This window comes from Montipora foliosa, chromosome 6, assembly GCF_036669935.1.
Source record: "Montipora foliosa isolate CH-2021 chromosome 6, ASM3666993v2, whole genome shotgun sequence".
NCBI classification, from domain to species: Eukaryota; Metazoa; Cnidaria; class Anthozoa; order Scleractinia; family Acroporidae; genus Montipora; species Montipora foliosa.
In genome coordinates this window covers 55,557,883-55,575,382 of record NC_090874.1, presented here as the reverse complement: position 1 = coordinate 55,575,382, position 17,500 = coordinate 55,557,883, and the positions used below count along the sequence as shown (strand labels likewise).

Genomic DNA, 17,500 nt, shown 5'->3' with positions numbered 1-17,500 from the left:
AAATACAAATAGAACTAGTCTCGACTCGCGCACGATCGGCCAAGATGGCGTGAAGTTCATAGAATGGAAAGGTAAAGGTAAAAGGTGAAGTCTGCTTACGAGCCAAGTGGCCCATTTAATAGGCCGGAGCTTATCCCGGTTTCTGTAGCATGAAGTGACTAGGAGAATTTCTACTCCCCCCTGGATGGGATGCCAGTCCATCGCAGGGTTACCCCCAGCATTAAATTTGCTTGTACCCATTTATGCAACTGGTGGAGAGTGGCACCCTGAGAGTTAAGTGTCTTGCCCAAGAACACAACACGTGGAATGGAAATATTTGCGCAAAAATATTGAACATGTCGTTTTAAAAGGTATACTACATACATACATACTTACTTACTTACTTACTTACTTACTTAATTGACCTCTCCCCATAGGGGCTTTTCAGGGCCAATGAAACACAATCACGAGCCTGAGGCAAACCAGTTGGCTATTTACAAGTGCATATGAGAAGTTGAACCAGGGATTACCAGGAACAAATTCAACGAGTGGTCAGAAGGTGTTTATCCCCGGATCTCAAGGCAAGCGCCCTAACCACTGGGCCGCACTGACTCCTATACATACATGTTATTCACCGGCCGGGAGGATCGTAAGGGAAAAGATGTGCATGAGGTCTTTAGTACTTCCCGAGACCCGAGACCGAGGGTAGGAATCGAGACCGAGGCCTCCCAGTTTTTCCCTTTACGGACCGGCCTAGGCCGGTGAATAATGTTTTTATTTATTTCCAAATTCTACTTTAAAAGGGTGGGAGAAATTACCGGGAAATACTTTAATAATTTTAATTGATACTTTGTCTCATCAACGTGTCAACAAAAGAACGTTAAAATGAATGGGGATGTTTTTACTTCGTGTGAAATTTCGCTTTCAAACGTTAACGAGCTTAGCGAAGTGTAGAAAACTAAATTAGCAGCTTCGCCAGCTGGTCTCTTGACCAGGGTAACTGTAGCCAAGGACGCTACAGTTACCTTGGTCAAGAGATGGGAAAATTCTGCCCGCTCCTGCTACCAATCAGATTACTGGATTCTCAGGATACCGCCAGCTTACGATATTTCCTTTTTTATTTTCCTTGGGACGACACTAGCATCACTTTAAATAAACGTTTCTTCGAAGATTTGACAGAAACGGGGAAACCCATTTTTAATTAGTCTTCAAGGTAATTGAAAGAAATTGTTTCTCCTTGTGTCAGTTCAGTTCTAATCATCGACGGACTGGCTCTCTGAAAGTCCATGTTTACGGCATTAAACAAACTGAAACTATGAACGGAACTATAGTTTGTCAGTGCAGAATAGAATAGAGGAGACAATGCCTATAAATAAGTCGAGATAAATGCTTAGACTCTTCCGCAAGAGAGTTGTAAATCCTATGTGAACCCAAAGTTCAAGCAATAGACTAGGATCACCGGAACTCTCCAGAAAACTCGACAGTTTACAAACTTTTGTATTTCGTCAACACATAAACATACCTTTTGGCAACAAAACGATCATCAAGATTCCCGTGAGGCGATTAAATGAAGAAAGACTTTTGGCCATTTTGAGAATGGTGACAACTGGAGAACTAATGAGATGCTTTTTTTTGTAACTTTGTTTCCTGCAGTGATGTAATCTCACTGAGAAAGCAAAAGCTGAATTGACTCTTTTATACATGGACGATGTACATGTCGCAGCTCTGCTGAAACTGAACCGCATTGGCAAGACAGACTTCTGTAACACGAAGAGATTTGCCATTGCACTTGCTAAAATGCAATTTTAAACATATTTTTATCATCCTCTTAGGTTCAAAACGCCAAATATACCATTTTAAATTGTCTCTCCACGTATTCTTATTTCGGAATAGGGTCAACTGAACCCACCCTTAGAGGCGATGAAATATTTATTTCGAGGAAAGAAACGAGAAGGGAACGGCAAAACGTGACATGGTTGTCTGGTATGTGACCCTCATGCATCGCTTCAGCAAAACAGTAGGCCATGGTCTTAGGTTCAGTCAACGATAAACTTCCTGTTTCATTTTTAGGTCGGTTTTACGTGCACGAAAACAAACAGTATCTTATCAATTGATGCAAGCATGTATGTTACCAGTAAAATCCTTTCTTAGGTTGAATTAAATTGGTGATTCTCATTTTACCTGTTGTAGGGAGAATACGCACTCGTCTCAGATGAATTGAAGAAATTTTTTTGGAGCCCAAATTAAGCCTAGAGAAAAATAGGGTCAGGTTAGGATTAGTTTTGGTTATTATACATGGATATAGTTTATACGAGATCTAGAGTAAATAATGAAAAGAACTGTTCTGTGTTGAGCATGTTCGTCGTTGTAGAGTATTGGTGAAGACACAGGACTATGGATCTGGAGGGTTCGAGTTCGAGTAACTGTAAGTGCACAATATAGTTCTTTGTTCCCTTACTATCTTGTAAAGTTGAGACCGAATGGGTACGTGTATGAACTATATAGAAACCGATAAAATGATGAGATAGGTAAGACAGAGATGGAGGGAAAGAAAATGTGTTTTCAGTCCTTTTGGGGGTTGATAGCACTTAGCAGAGTGCATATTCAACCTAGATAAAATGAGGATCACCAATTTAACCTAGGTGAAAATGGGTTTAACCTGAGACAGGATTTGACCGACAACACGTATAAAATCAACATGCACATCTGTTTTTTGGGGGCAAGATATCAATTGGGACATTGTCCTGTTTCCTGCTCCTGTTGCAATATCCATTTCATTTGTTGTATATTTTTATGCACTTATAAATTGTAATTTTAGAATGCGACGAATTCAATAAAGTAAATTAAAGTAAAGTAATTAACTTTTTTTAGACTGAGGAACGTCTAATTTCGGGGCTGAACGTTCTTATTATTGTTTTCGATTTGAGCTTGCATGAAAACCTTTTCAACGTGTGTTCGTATAAAGTTGTGTGGTATATTGAAAGTGAGACTACAACTGAAAATGAGTTGTTCTTCAATGGAAAACTACATTGTTAATGTTAAAAACGTCGTTAAGTATTTGAGTTTATTGTTCTGTTAGAGCACAGTTTTACACCTTCGTTTATACTACTCAGTCACAAAAACACCCAGGGGGGAGGGGTACTCGATATATCCCTGGGTGGGGAGGTGCAGCGCGGCTCCTCATACCCTGACCCTGTTTAAGACAAATATCGCTGATTTTCCTGCCCATTTTAAGACAGAATTCCGATTTTTGATACCCTGTTTAAAACATTTAACCCAGTTTAAGACAAAAATTGATAAATCGATACCCTGATTAAGACAAAAAATGATAAATTTGATACCCTGTTCAAGACAAAAATCCCGAAAAACATACCCTGGCTGGCCGCACGTCCCCATTAAGCCCTTATAAGGGAGTACCACCCGGGCAAAAACAACAAAGAAATGAGCATGAGCAATGAGAATGAGCAAGACGTTCTTAACTGAACGATGCCGGTGCAATAAGCTATAAAGCAACCGCTCATTTGGGAGTAGGCGAGGGACAAACTGGTTCGCAAGAAACAGGTTAATTGCAGTATTCGTTCTATGCACAGTGGAACACACAAGAACGAAGCAAGATCTAGAAATAACGTAGAAAATTCTTCTTACCTTTAAAGCTTGCCCTTCTCAAAGAAAAAGATTTTGTCCACTTTATCAAATACTTTCAAATCTGAGGTTTAATACTGTGTCAATCATCGCGGGCGGAAAGGATTCCAAACTAAATGTTTGCTTCGCCGAAACTTAAACAGAACAATACAATACAATAACTTTATTTAAAGAGGGAAGCGTAATAACCTATCACAGTTTTCTAACTTATGGCCCTTAAACTCCGTCACCGTGGCCGAGTGGTCTAACGCGCTCTCAGAAAGCCTAAAAGCTCAGTGGGAAAAGCGAGGGTGTTCTAATCGCCGCAAGGGAGATGGGAAATCAGTACTGAAGGACATCAAATTGGATTCACCCGATCGGAACATAACTCAATATACAATATACAATATACTCAATATACATTTGTGACTACCAACAAAAAAAAACAGGGATACCCAACATCAATTTTCGGAAAATATCTGTTCGGAAGTGGATATGACATCTAGAATTTTGGGAGCATTTCTTGTAAAAGTCCTTGCTTGCCTGCCTGTCCTAGGATTTTCGAACATCTCAAAACATGGTATAACTGCTCATTTTGAACGGATTTTTACCCTAAAAAGGTCACCTAGAATTTTTGGGAGCTTTTTTTTCTGGCTGAAATTTTCGAAGAGGTAACTTTTGATCCCTATAATTTTCGGATCACTAGACTTTCAGCCAGGGAATCCGAACAGATAAAAAATTTTTAGGGGATAAAAAGATGCCTATATCTACCGTTTAAATACTAAAATACGTTTAACAATGCTATGTTTAATTGGTTTTGAACTGTATTCTCGTTGGGTGCCCCTGAAAAAAGACATTCGACTGGTTTTAAGACATGGTATTCTTACGGTATTCCACGTAATAAAGTACTCTGATTAAGTAATGGTCCGGCTAAAAAGCAGGCAGAAAAACAATAGCCCGCGGCAATAGCGTCGGTTAGTTAAAATGTGCCAACATTTTTAATCAAATTTAGTTCGGCTGTTCCCATTGGTGTAAGCAGCTAAAAGCGCGAAATTTGAATTTCAATGAAAAATGTAATCGACTTGCAGTCTAAAAAATTAGATTCTGTTTCGTAGAACAAATCATTATGCCTTCAAAAACTATGTTTGTAAATATCGTCAGGATTCTATGCGCCATTTGATTGGCGCATAGAACAATGCCCAAATTTGGCCGAGAGACAGAGATCAAGGGCATGGGGAAGAAGAAATCCAAAAAAGGCTTTTTTTTCATTTTTTTCTCATCTTTTTTCGACATTTTCCGATATTAGCCAATCAGATGCCTCGATTGGAGTGAAATTAAAAATTAATATTTCGCAGCTTCTAAGTACTTTTGCCGCTGGGCTGCCTGCTTCTTAGCCGGACCATTACTTAATAGTAACATTTGCTGCTTCTGTATGTTCATGATTTGAAGAAGCAACACCGCAATAGCGACACTCAGTCACAAAAACAGCAAACAAATGAACATAACAAAGACGTTCTTATCTGAACGATGCCGGTGCAATGAGCTATGAAGCAACTCAATTGGGAGCAGGTCAGTGACATTACCGCCGAAAAACCCGTTTTACATCCATCGACAAGCAATCATACAGCCCTCAAGAGACTTGAGAATTTTTATTCAAAGAAACATCTTGGTTAAACTCTACATGAATTCAGAAAGAATTATTAAAATTTTGTGAAAGTTAACAAATTAAACCTCTTCCCTTGAGGCTCGATTTGCCCTGCCGATATTCAGGGCACGTCTTAAAATCTTAGCCTTTGAACAAGTTGTTTCCTTGGGGATCGCGCGAGTCAGGGGATGTCCCTAGCTTTCCTAGCCGGATCAGGCGTGACATCTCCCAGAAAAAATTATTAGTCCCAATTCCCTAAGCTTTGTTCGCGCGGCATTCGAAAACGACTTCGAATGCAAACCGCGTGGACTAAGTTACGAAGAGGCGGTTTGCGGGCTAAACCCTGCAAAAAACAGGAATCCATCAAAAAGGAGGGAATACGTGTTAAGTAAATCCACGGTGCTAAATTGCTCAGTTTAATCTTTGTCATTGTGTCAATTATCGTTTACATTACGCTTTCTTTTGTCCTTCCGGTTCTTATTCAGTTTTTCTACTATTTTCAGTGATACAGTAATAACAACATGAATCTACCGGTATATACTAATTTTAGGTTTTAATGCAAGAGGCTGAATAATAACAGACAACTAAATAAAACAAAACAAAACACCAAAGCTATGGCTTTTGTAAAGACCAGCCCGTCGATAAGATGGCCCCTGATAAGTTTGGTGAACCTTGGAATTTGCATAACGATCCCGTATCCCGCTTGGACTCAGTACCAACGGGATCAGTGTCTTGGCCGCCATTGGTTGAGGAATTAAATTTCAGCACGCTTTGTAACTAGTCAAGTGTTTTACTTGGCATTTAAGTTTCTTCATGGGTTTAATCTACTTTAATTTGTCTCTAGCTATACAAGGCCGAAAAAACTAAATTGTTGGTTTATGATTTCTTTACTTTTTATGATGATCTACCTTTCGTACTAGTTATTACATGAGAAACTATGCGGCGCTCAAAATTAGCAGAATGGAGTCGATCGTAGTGCCACTGTGCACCTTTAGTGATTCTAATGATTTTCAGTACTATGATAGTCAACTAACAACTTAAGAGCTTAAAATAGTTAAAATAGTCATGCAATTTATAACTAAGGTTGAAGGCAAGGTCACTCTTGCAATACTAGGAGGCACTGTCCCAGTGTTGCATAAGTCTTCAGTGCAGCATCGTTGACCACAATAGTTTGCTGTGATGTTTGGTTGTCGTTTCCGATCGATAATTTCCTCGCGGCATATTTTGTCGCTGCATTTTTCCTGAAAGAATCGAGTAAAATAAATTATACAAGTAATACGTAGCTGTCTTACTGATCAACAATTCATAGACAAGAGTGCACTGGATTGCAACTCCTAAAATTGTTACTAACAGGAACCCGGTTCCTGTTACTGAGATTTTTTTCTAACATCCTTAATTCGTACCCCTTCCCCCCCCCCCCCTCCCCCCTCCACCTCCTCCCCTACCAAAAAAAACAAAAACAAACAAACAAACAAACAAACAAACAAAAAACCAAAACAAAACAAAATGAGCAATACTGAGACACGGCTGGGTTTTTGCGGTTCTTTAAAAACATTATTACAATTGGATTTAGCATCGCATTTCAATGAAACGGCAAACGACAGCTTGATTGGCTGAAAGCACGTCAAGTAATCCCGAGGCAGAGTGCAGAAAAGTGAAATTAGTGCAGATAGTTGAAATTAGTGAAATAAAGGTGAAATTTTTGCATGTATTTCATTTATAAGTAATCGCATGATTTTTCTCTTTGCAATTTGGAATAAATAAGCACATGAAATTTTTTTCAAAGACCACAAATTGCGCTCGCTCTATGGGCTCGTACGATTTTGTTCGTCTATTTGAAAAAAAAAAGGCCCACGTTTACCCTAGAGGCATTGCGTACTGCGGAACATTTTTCATATATATGGAAATCCCGCCAAAGCTGAAATTCATCCAATCAGATCGCTACGATAACTGGAGACCATTACCCAGGCTTCCATACATATTTGTTCTCTTGAGTCAACCCTGTCCCGTGTCTTTCTATGTTTAGAACTGCTATATTTTGAAATACCCTCGTGTTTCGGGTGTGCTGCATGCGACGTAATCAATGGCTTACCACAGGTCTCTTATGACTGCCTATTGCAAAAACACCCCGGAAAAATCCACTGGAAGGTGCTTCCAAAAATAATAAGATACGGGACAGGGTTGACTCAGACCTTTAGTATGGAAGATAGGGACTTCAGGTAATGCGCTCTTAATGATAAGCAATGCGAATTTCCATAACAAGGCGCATGTCGAAACGTTTGTCGATTGAAGGAGAGTCTTGAAATTTACTTGTGATTATGTACTTCAAATTGCACACGAAATCATGTGATTACGTATACATAACACGGGCAAAAATTGGCCTAACTTTGCTTTTCAGTAAAACGCAAATTTTAGCCTAACGTTTGCCGTTTAGCGTAAAACGCAATAAAAAATATATCTATTGTGTTGTGTGAGGGAAGAATGGGAAGGGGAGAGGGGAGAGGGGAGAGGGGAGAGGGGAGGGGAGGGGGAGGGGAGGGGAGAGGGGAGAGGGGAGGGGAGAGGGGAGAGGGGAGAGGGGAGAGGGGAGAGGGGAGAGGGGAGAGGGGAGAGGGGAGAGGGGAGAGGGGAGAGGGGAGAGGGAGACGTGAAATTGTTAGCCTTTTTTCTAGTCTCAACTCTTTTTGTCCAGGACTGTAATTCGTTTTTCACTCCAACTCATTGGCCATTTGGAGGAGAAGAATAATTTCAAGAAAACTGGAATCATGAGACCACGGTATTGCTCTTTCGATTCTGATGTGGAATTTCATAATGGAAAGAAAAAAGGTTAACAGAAACATCTAAACTTTCCATTGAAAGTCAGACTTTTTCATCAATAAGCTTTTGTCAACAAACCTTTAAACTTTAAAGGACAGTGCTGAATGGCAAAGTAAGGTTGTCAGCCCTTGGGTTGAGGTAACTTGTAAAACAGTGAAGTCTTACCTGTGACCAGCAGGCTTTTGCAAATTCGTCAAGCTGTTGGCCATTTCCATGCAGCTTTGAAGTAAACACCATCATGCACGCGTCCAAGTGATCGGGGCACTGTTCAACCCAGCTGGCTTCCAAGCAATCATCCCAGGATTTTGTTGAAAAGCACGTGTGACATTCCAGACAATAGCCTAAATTGGAATAGCAATAGGCAGAATCGAAGTGTATAAATTTACAATCATATAAACATTTTTGCATAAATATTTATGCCCTTGAGAGTACCCCTTGAAATCACCGACGTGACGAGATGACTTTTACAAATTCAAACAGCATTGGTCTCGACTCGCGTACGATCGGCAAATATCGCGTGAACTGGGGAAGGCCTATGTCCAAATATTTGTGCATATGAATATTTGCCATGTCGTTTTGAATGACCGAGTTATATTTCCACGAAAGCAGCTCTTTTCACCCAACCATAAACCTTCCGTAATTAAAAAAAGACGAATATATCTGTGAGATAACATTTAGGCTATCCGATAGACGGTTGAGTTGACAACGGCTCAGCGGAAATAACCGAAGAATTGTTAGTAATAGTTAATGCAGTACGCCATTTAGGTCATAGCAAGCCCAAGAAAGGTCTTTAAATAAATGACCGTTGAGCCAAAACGCGTTTTTTTTACTACAGCAATTGAAGACAATCAAACGAGCCAATCAGCGCTTTGCAAGGTAAACGTATGTGGTTTCACTTTATTAACTGTGATTGGCTGAGGATGCTGTCAGTGCGTAGTCACGCAATAGAGCTTGTTTGGGAATCGTGATTAGGCTCGTGTCGCTAATGACTCTGAAGGGCTCCCGGAAGCCGTAATCACAAATCTTATAGCCTGAGTAGCAAGTGTTTCCGTGGTGGAATAAAGTTTTAGATGTTTTTACCGCGCGAAAAATGAGGCGTGGCAAAGAAAATGAAAGAGGGGGAGGGCAGGGAATTCAAGACCCCTACCCCCCTTTCTTTTTTCGCCTCGTCCTATTTTTAGCGGGGCCAAAACATCGAAAATCTTGTTCCCCCATGGAAACGCTTGCTACCGTAAGGCTAGAAATAGTCAAATAAATCAATGCTGTCGTAGAATTGCTCTCACACTCCGTTGAAACCGATTGCGGAGTAGGCCGAACTTTGTTGAGGACGCTTGGATGACGAGACCGACGTAGGGTTTGGGTGAGCCAAACAATCTGAACAATGTTCTAGGAGAAGGGATCGAACGGGTTTAAACCCTGTCCGCTCGTCCCAGGAGCCCATTGGGTTATGGGCTCCTGGCTCGTCCCAATTCCCTATCAGCGGCACGTTCAAAATGGTGGGTTTTTCACAAGCGATCGAAATATGCATTGGCCTTTTACGAGCAACCGTGCATAAAAAAGAGCGGCAGTATTGACCCATATCTTACACGAAAAGGGTCGTGATAACTTCACTCTCGAGAAAGTTCGACTTTACACAATCAGACATCCGGTTATGCGATATGATAGAGGGATTAAGTACCAAAGAATCTTACACTCTCGGTTTCTTTGTTCAAGGTAAGCGGAGTTGGTGCAAAATTCAAATCACTATCACGTTTTCTTTCCTGTATTTAGACCGAGAATCTTTTCAAACAATTTTTACTATGCCCACCACAAAATATACGCAATAAAGGATCGACTATTTTCTCAGTATTGAAAGTTAATAAACAACGCTATTTCTTGTTTTGGTTTTCATTGCGGCGACATAGCATCACTTTGAAAAAACGTTTCTTCGAAGACTCGAGAGAAACGGGGAAACCCATTTTAGTTTAGTCTTTAAGGGGATTGAAAGAAATTGTTTCTCTTTGTGTCGGTTTCTAATCATCGGTGGACCGGCTCTCTGGAAGTCCATGCAAGTTTACGGCATTAAACAAAGTAACCATGCATAGTTTGACTCACGTGTGCAGAGTATCGTGAGGAGACCAGGCTCTTTAATCTTAGACTACTCCGCAAAAGAGTTTTCAGAAAGACGGAATGTGAACCCCAAGTTCAAGTACTAAACCAGGACCAACCGGAAATAAAAAACTAGACAGTTTACAAGCTTTTACATTTTCCGAGGTATTTCGTTAACACATAAACATACCTTTTGGCAACAACTTGAATACGATCAAGAATCCCGCGAAGAGATGAAATGAAGAAAGACTTTTGGCCATTTTGAGAATGGTAACCTTTTTGCAACTGGAGAACTAATAAGATGGTTTTTTGTAATTCTGCTTCTGCAGAGATGTAATCTCACTGAGAAAGCAAAACCTTGATTGACTCTTTTATACTTGGACGATGTAATTAAAGAATCACTTGACACGTACACGTTGTCGCCTGCTGAAACGCGCCTGCAAGATCATATCGCATTTCCTTTTTGCTTTCTCTGCTGGGACTTTCGAGAACAGAATATGGAGCCGTGGAGAGAGGAAAGAAGTTATTCAAGGATGCAATTAAACATGGAATTATTATAGCATTTTCTCGATCCTTTAACCTCTCTGATAAACTTATGTGTCTTGGCGAGCAAGTTACTGCATTCTCCAAAGTTAACGGGTTTAAGACTGAGGTCCTTCCAGTGGAGGCCTTGTTCCCCGGCATTACAAATTTGCTTGTGTCCCCTTGTTCTCGAAATAACTTTCAAACTTGTTCTCAGCTTTTTGATGCCTAAAATGGTTTATGTTGCTTTGTTCCCTGAGGTGTTTTGTCTTTGTTCCCCTGTTCTCCAGCTCAAATTAGCCAAGTTCCCTTGTCACAGTCCCCAAAACCCCTAGGAGGTTGGGCTACCATTCCTCGCATTCATAAATCCCGCGAGCACTGCAATGAGAATTTTTCCACAATGGTGTTCATTCATAAGGCGTATCTCACCTTTTTGGAAATGGACCAATGATTGCAGTGAAAGAAAACAGCGTTAAAAAATTACACAAAAGCGTATTCCGACTTTTGCAAGAAAAATATAAACAGATGGTTGACATGGCTTTCGAGATACTAAACCTCAATCGCCGTAAGGATATTCCTTACACAAAAATAATTTAGTTGCAATTATATTTCATTTCGAGGAAAGAAACGAAAAGGAAACCAGCGCAAAACTTGACATGGCTGTCAGCATCGCTCTGTTAGGTACGTGACCCTAATGCATCGCTTCAGCAAAACGGTAAGTCTCGGTCATAGGTTCAATAAACTTCCTGTTTCATTTTTAGATCGGTTTTACGATATGTGCACGAAAACGAGCAGTATCCTCTCCATCGATGCAAGCATATATACAAACAACAAACACGGAAGCATTAACATTTTTAAATAAGAACGTCTAATTTTGGGGGCTGAGTTTGGCTGAACGTTCTTATGTTTGTTTGCGATTCGAGCCTGAAAACATTTTCTAACATGTCCTTAAAGTTGTGTACTATACTATAATTTAAAGTTCGACTTCATGGTATCATGCAATAAGAAAACCACATTGTTAATGTTAAAAACGTAAATATCAGTGAGTATATTGTCATGTTAGACTACACTGAGTTTTTACATTTCTTTCACCTTCTTTTATACTAGCTACTCACAAAAACAAAAGCAAATGAGCAAAACAGAGATGTTCTGAACTCAGTAACTCTGAACCTGGGTAATCGTATGTTCTTAGTATATTTTTAAAAATGTTGGTTTATCTCAGCCTGACCTTTCTTATAAAAAAATACCATTAAAAAGTTTCTTATTAAAAAGAGTGTAGGTAGTTTCTTTTTCTCTACTTTGCAGTGCTTGCTTACTCAGTTTGCTTATGAAAAAGAAGAATAATAAACCGAAATCGAGACAACTTGCGACCAGGCTCCATTGTAATTCTCTACACGGGGGGACGAAGAAACGATTGTAGCGGGGGCCGACGTGAGAGGACATGAGTGCGCAATTGGGCCTGATCGCAGGTTATGGAAAAGACGAAAGAACGGAGGGAGAAAAAGAAAGAGGTTTTGATACGATTCTCGTAGACTATAATAGTTGTGGTAACAATAGCACTGGATTACCGTAAAACCAGGAACCCATGACCCGGAGCCTACAACTCTACTGTGTTCGTGTCACGGCGTTTTCACAGACCGATTTACTTTAAGATTGAATTTCCCGCGAATGAGACTCCCACAGGAGCCCGATGACCAATTACAAGAAATTAAGCTGACGTCATAGGGTCACCGAACCGGAACTGCCTTTGTTTTTTCGGGAAAAGATAGTCTAAAGGTAGATCGGTCTGTAAAAATGCCGTTACATAGGCCCAGTATGGGAGCTGTAGGCTCCGGGTCATGGGTTCCTGATCTAAAGTTCCTGGTGGTACATAAAAGAAACAAAAAGTCATCCAAATAAGGAAAATAGTCATAAAATACCGACAGAAGCACATGCACTTGAAGCGTTTAACTCTTGTTCAGCGCTGGAGTTTTTTTGAGTTTAAAAATTTCCTTATTTGGATGTAACGTAGTCTCTTTCATTTTCCCGCGATCTTATTTTTGTCCATATTTGGGAATAAAATTGCTGTCCTGATTAAAATCCCCAGCTTTTACCAACGAAGAGAATTGCAAGTTGCACGCTTAAAGGTCATGTGCTTCTGATATCGAGGAATGTCGTTCACAGTGCGTTGGTGAATTATTAGTTTTTTGACTGAAGCCTGCTGACATTGTCGGCATGGAGGCTTTTCGTTACGGCACGAAGGAGAATTTTCGTAGATTCTGAGTGTCTTTTTCACAACCATGACGAAAATGAAAGGTTCAACCCTGATAACTCGATATGAAAAGGAAATTGTAAACTGTTTGCCCGGCTCTTTATTTGTGGTGAGTCAAAGTCGAGATACATTTCGAATTTCCCAGCGGAGCCGTGAAGATGCCAATGTTAATAGGCTTAGCATGTGTCTAAACAATTAACTCTTATGGAACACGTGTGAGGCGATTTATCGATCAATCGATCAATCAATCAATCAATCAATCAATCAATCACAGGCGTTTGTTGTCATATGACTTTCCCACGTCAAACATAAGCTGTGTGGTATCCACGAATTAAACGATTAAACAAGAGCGACATAGGTTAAGCTTGTAAGCTTTGATATCCAATGCAAAAATCAACAAAAGGTGACCTCTCAAAGCAGACAGTAAAATGAGACGGAACTCTCGACCTCATCGGCATTATTCTACGTTCGCAAAAGGTTTACTCGTTTTTTTCGTAGAATCATTGAAAATGATTGGAAGAAATAGCAAACCTCAACCCGGGTTGAGGCAAATGTAAGAACACTCAATTCCCCTCGGACTGTCGGCGTCGCGTACTCCTGTTTCCTTTCTGTAAAGGATCAATGAAGCTCTTTAAAGGTGATACCTGCATTCTTGGGAACTAAATCTCTTGTCCCGATTTAGGCTGACATCTCCCTGTGAGGGTAAGGGTATAGTTTGGACAGATCAGGATGCTAAGAATTGGAAAGGTTAAGAGATTTTGGGAATTGAACATATAGTAAAGACAAATACTCAAATCAGATCTGTTGATTCGTTTTTTCTTTTTTTGGGGGGGTGGGGGGGGGGGGGGGTACAACAAAATCGAGACTGGAAAAAAATCCATCCAAGTGTCAATTTGTTGATTCTCTGCCCTCTGCCTCGAAGAGTTTCTATCGGGCTACTACTGTCTATGGGTTTCCCTCAACTTACATACCAGCAAATGTTTTCATGTGTTATATTTCATCAAGTAACTGCCATTCCACTTAAGGATGTTATTTCCGCCTATAAGACTGTCTTCAGGAAACAACTCGTGAAAAAATTCCGGGTCAGCTGCACTGCTCCGGAAGCATCTGAAAGTATATAAACGTTTTGGGATTTTACAGTAGTGTATTAGTCTGCAAGAAAGTCTTGTTGTTAACCACTTTCTTCCTTTTCCTTTTTTTAGATAAACAAGTTCTTGCTTTTAACATCATTACACGAGGAAGGAAAAGGAAAGGAAAGGAAAGGAAAGGAAAGGAACTTTATTTAAGTGTCTAATCTTCTAGGGCTGTAGAGCACTAATTGGGGACATCGTAAATTGAAATTAACAAGTTAACGCAAATCAAATCAAATTTTGGTTTTTGAGGAGAGGGGAAAAGCAAATGTTTTCATATTTTATATTTCATCAAATAACTGCCATTCCACTTAAGGATATTATTTCCGCCTATGGAAATGTCTTCAGGGAACAACTCATGAAAAAATTCCGGGTCAGCTACACTGCTCCGGAAGCGTTTGACAGTATATAAACGTTTTGGGATTTTCCAGCAGTGTATAAGTCTGCAAGGAAGTCTTGTTGTTAACCACTTTCTTCCTTTTCCTTTTTTTAGATAAACAAGTTCTTACATTTAACATCCAGTACACGAGGAAGGAAAGGAAAGGAAAGGAAAGGAAAGGAACTTTATTTAAGTGTCTAATCTTCTAGCGCTGTAGAGCACTAATAGGGGACACTTTAAATTGAAATTTACAAATAAACGCAAATCAAATCAAATTTTGGTTTTTGAGGAGAGGGGAAAACCGGAGTACCCGGAGAGAAACCTCCCGGTGCAGAGTAGAGAACCAACAAACTCAAATCACATGTGATGCCGAGTCTGAGATTCGAACCCGGGCCATATTGGGCATAAAGGGTTGAGGGGGTGGGGATACAACACTTAAACCCGCGACCTCCCCAGTAGTCCGATGCTAAACCAACTGATCCACAGCTGGGCATTAGACCTCAATCATCTTTCATCGACGTCACGACTAAAGAAAGGCTAAATTATTGCAACAAATAAGATTTGAATACGTTTTACAAAGGAAGGTTAAGGAAACGGAAAATAGCTAGCTACATTACATTTAATGTTTCGCGACATCAATTGGGAGAGTCTTCCGACCTCTTGCGCATTTTTGCAATCCATGTGTCGCCTCCCTTCGCGCACTCTCTCAAACAATGGTGAACTGTAATAGACGAAAACGTGACTGTTGGACAAACTACTACAGATAAATTAAATAACTTTATTTTAGACACATCTTACGCCGAACGGCCAAAATCTCCAAATAAGTGAACCCTCAATTACAAGAACATTGCAGAAATTTACAATATGATAAATTTACATTACGTTGTAATTCGCTACGCTCAAACGAACGTAAAATATTTTCTCCCTTAAAGGGGTAGTATCATGGGAATTACCCCTTTTATTACGACCATAAAATTACCAAATCAACTTTCAGAGACCGTTTCATTTTTAAATTGTTTCTGAATCACGGCAGTGGGATAAAAATCGATTACATTTCAAAAGAAAAATGAGCCACACTCAGTTATTACGGAGTTCATCTAAAATGCAAGAGGAGATTTTGAAGACGTCGGCCCGACGTTTTCAAGTTGGCATTCATTTTAATCTTGGCTACGCGTAACTAAAAACACTTAAGAATGGTTACTGTGAGCTAAAATAGCCGTTTTGAAGAATTTTCGTTTGCCATCGGTAAACAGGTCTCCTTTGCTTTCCAGATTTTTGCTAACAATCCATGACACTGCCCCTTTAATGCTCTAAAATTCACAACAAACAACTTCATAATGGCTTGGTTGCTCAGGCAATCTAACCATTACAAGAACATTGCAGAACTTGCGAAAATGTCCTTATTCAGGATCTTGCAAGTTATGAATGTAGATGTAGATGAAATTTACGATATAATAAATTTACATTTTCAGTCTTTGCATAGATTTGTACCATAGCTCAAGTTTCCACTTGAACATCAAGAGTTCATGAACTCTTGTAAATATTTATTCTTTGGCTTAACTTATGTTATGAATAAAATGTATTTTATCTGGGGAAATAAAAGTAACCTCAAGAATAAGAGGCGTGAAAAGAAAGTGACGAAAAACAGAGAGCGAGAACCACTTGCCAAAATACTCGAAGTTCTCCATTTCTCTCGTGAGATGTCACGCGGTCCACGCGGGGAGCTTGAAACGCGAAAGTTAGTGACGGTGCATGCTGGCCTGTGAAAATAGGGAGTTTAAGATCTACGACGCCGACGTCGACGAAAACGTCACCTCAAAATATAACGTTGGACTATCGTAAGTTTCTCGCGGTTTGGCCATCTCGTTCGCGTCTTACAATGTGGCCGAAGTATCCTAAAAATAAATTGGTACGAGCGGTTTCAGAGCAAAAATAGAGAACGAAAGATTCACATTTGAACGCTCACGTTGTCGTCAAAACCTCAAATTTGGTGATTTCACGTCGTTGCTGTGCAGAGGACCGCACGAATTTGTGCTAAAATGCCTGCTGCATGTGCAGCACGATTATTTTTCCTCTTTTAACCAATGATATTCTTGTTTCGTGGCGTTCTCGTCGACCACCGCGTCGTAGATCTTAAAGTCCCTAATCTCTTTCACGGGCGCGCAAACACCGTCAATATCCTTCGCGTTTCCCCCTCCCGCGTGCACCGCGTGACATATCGCGAAAAAACCTCACTTGGTCTAAAATTGGAGCTTTTGCTTTTTACAAACAAACCTCTTGCTCTTGAAATGGCGAGAGAATGTCAAACGCGAACGGCAAGAAATATTCCGGCTCTTATACAATGAAGAAAAGATGTATTTACGAAACTCCGATAAGATGGAAACCGTATATAGTCTGTAAACTTTCCAAGTTTCATTCCCATCAGATGAGCTTAATTAATAAGAAAGGGGTTACGGGTCTGACAAATGACAGTCGTTTGATAACTTTTTAATTTTCCATTTCCGTCTCAGTGTCATAAGTTAAGCTGAGAGAACAGCGGAATGAATGGACCTTTGTAAGATCGCCAAACAAGTTTTTAAATTTTTAACTCATTCAAGCGCGTAATCAGTTTTTGACGGGGCACAGAATTGCAATAGAGTGATGTAGGATTAGAAAATGGTATGGCAAAGTTGATTAAGGCGACCAAATTTAAATTCATGAGACTTCCGTGGCTCGAAGAGATTTGCTATTGACCGTGCGAATGATCTCCTTTCTGGCATAAAGCTTGAATGAGCTGGCACATAGCCCGAGCACTTTAATTAGCGCTGATACACTGTGCTGGCAAATTTGATCCTCTTTGGCTGGTGATATCTCCTTGACGTTGTCAAAGTGGAGCTTTAGCAACTTCGATGGCAATGACGCTGAAGAGGAAAAAAATAATACTGCACGTGCGACATACATTATTTAGGCGTTCCAAAAGCTCCTGTTTGTTTAAGGGGGTGGTGGTGGCCAAGAGGGACGAAAGGAAGATGAGGGGGGAGCCATAAGAGTGCCTTGACTCTGAATTGTTGCCATTTTGGGAGTAATGC

General features: G+C 40.2%; 3 protein-coding genes across 6 annotated transcripts in view; all 3 read right to left on the bottom strand.

The window, feature by feature from the left end:
- LOC138006057 (uncharacterized) overlaps positions 1-1,818 on the bottom strand; it is an 11,092-nt gene extending 9,274 nt beyond the window's left edge. Inside the window, exon 1 of the mRNA XM_068852213.1 lies at positions 1,502-1,818. Within this exon, the coding sequence (XP_068708314.1) occupies positions 1,502-1,763 (262 nt within the window). The 5' untranslated portion in view covers positions 1,764-1,818. The remainder of the gene's footprint in view (positions 1-1,501) is intronic.
- Positions 1-11,081, bottom strand: part of LOC138007797 (uncharacterized) — a 33,638-nt gene extending 22,557 nt beyond the window's left edge. Inside the window, exons 1-3 of one of the 2 annotated variants that reach the window (XM_068854876.1) lie at positions 10,341-11,050; positions 8,228-8,403; positions 5,641-6,486 (exon numbers count right to left, since the gene is read on the bottom strand). In XM_068854876.1, coding sequence (XP_068710977.1) covers positions 6,283-6,486; positions 8,228-8,403; positions 10,341-10,410 — 450 coding nt within the window. In that variant the 5' untranslated portion in view covers positions 10,411-11,050 and the 3' untranslated portion in view covers positions 5,641-6,282. Of the gene's footprint in view, positions 1-5,640; positions 6,487-8,227; positions 8,404-10,340 lie in introns of those variants that run through there. The other variant, XM_068854875.1, reaches the window with a different exon arrangement.
- Positions 11,082-13,772: 2,691 nt separating this feature from the next.
- LOC138007796 (uncharacterized) overlaps positions 13,773-17,500 on the bottom strand; it is a 17,065-nt gene continuing 13,337 nt past the window's right edge. The window contains exons 7-9 of one of the 3 annotated variants that reach the window (XR_011124118.1): positions 16,707-17,500; positions 15,050-15,153; positions 13,773-14,030 (exon numbers count right to left, since the gene is read on the bottom strand). The exon at positions 16,707-17,500 is cut by the window's right edge and continues 820 nt beyond it. The gene's annotated coding sequence lies outside the window, so the exon portion shown is untranslated. Of the gene's footprint in view, positions 14,031-15,049; positions 15,154-15,456 lie in introns of those variants that run through there. The other 2 variants (XR_011124119.1, XM_068854873.1) reach the window with 2 other exon arrangements.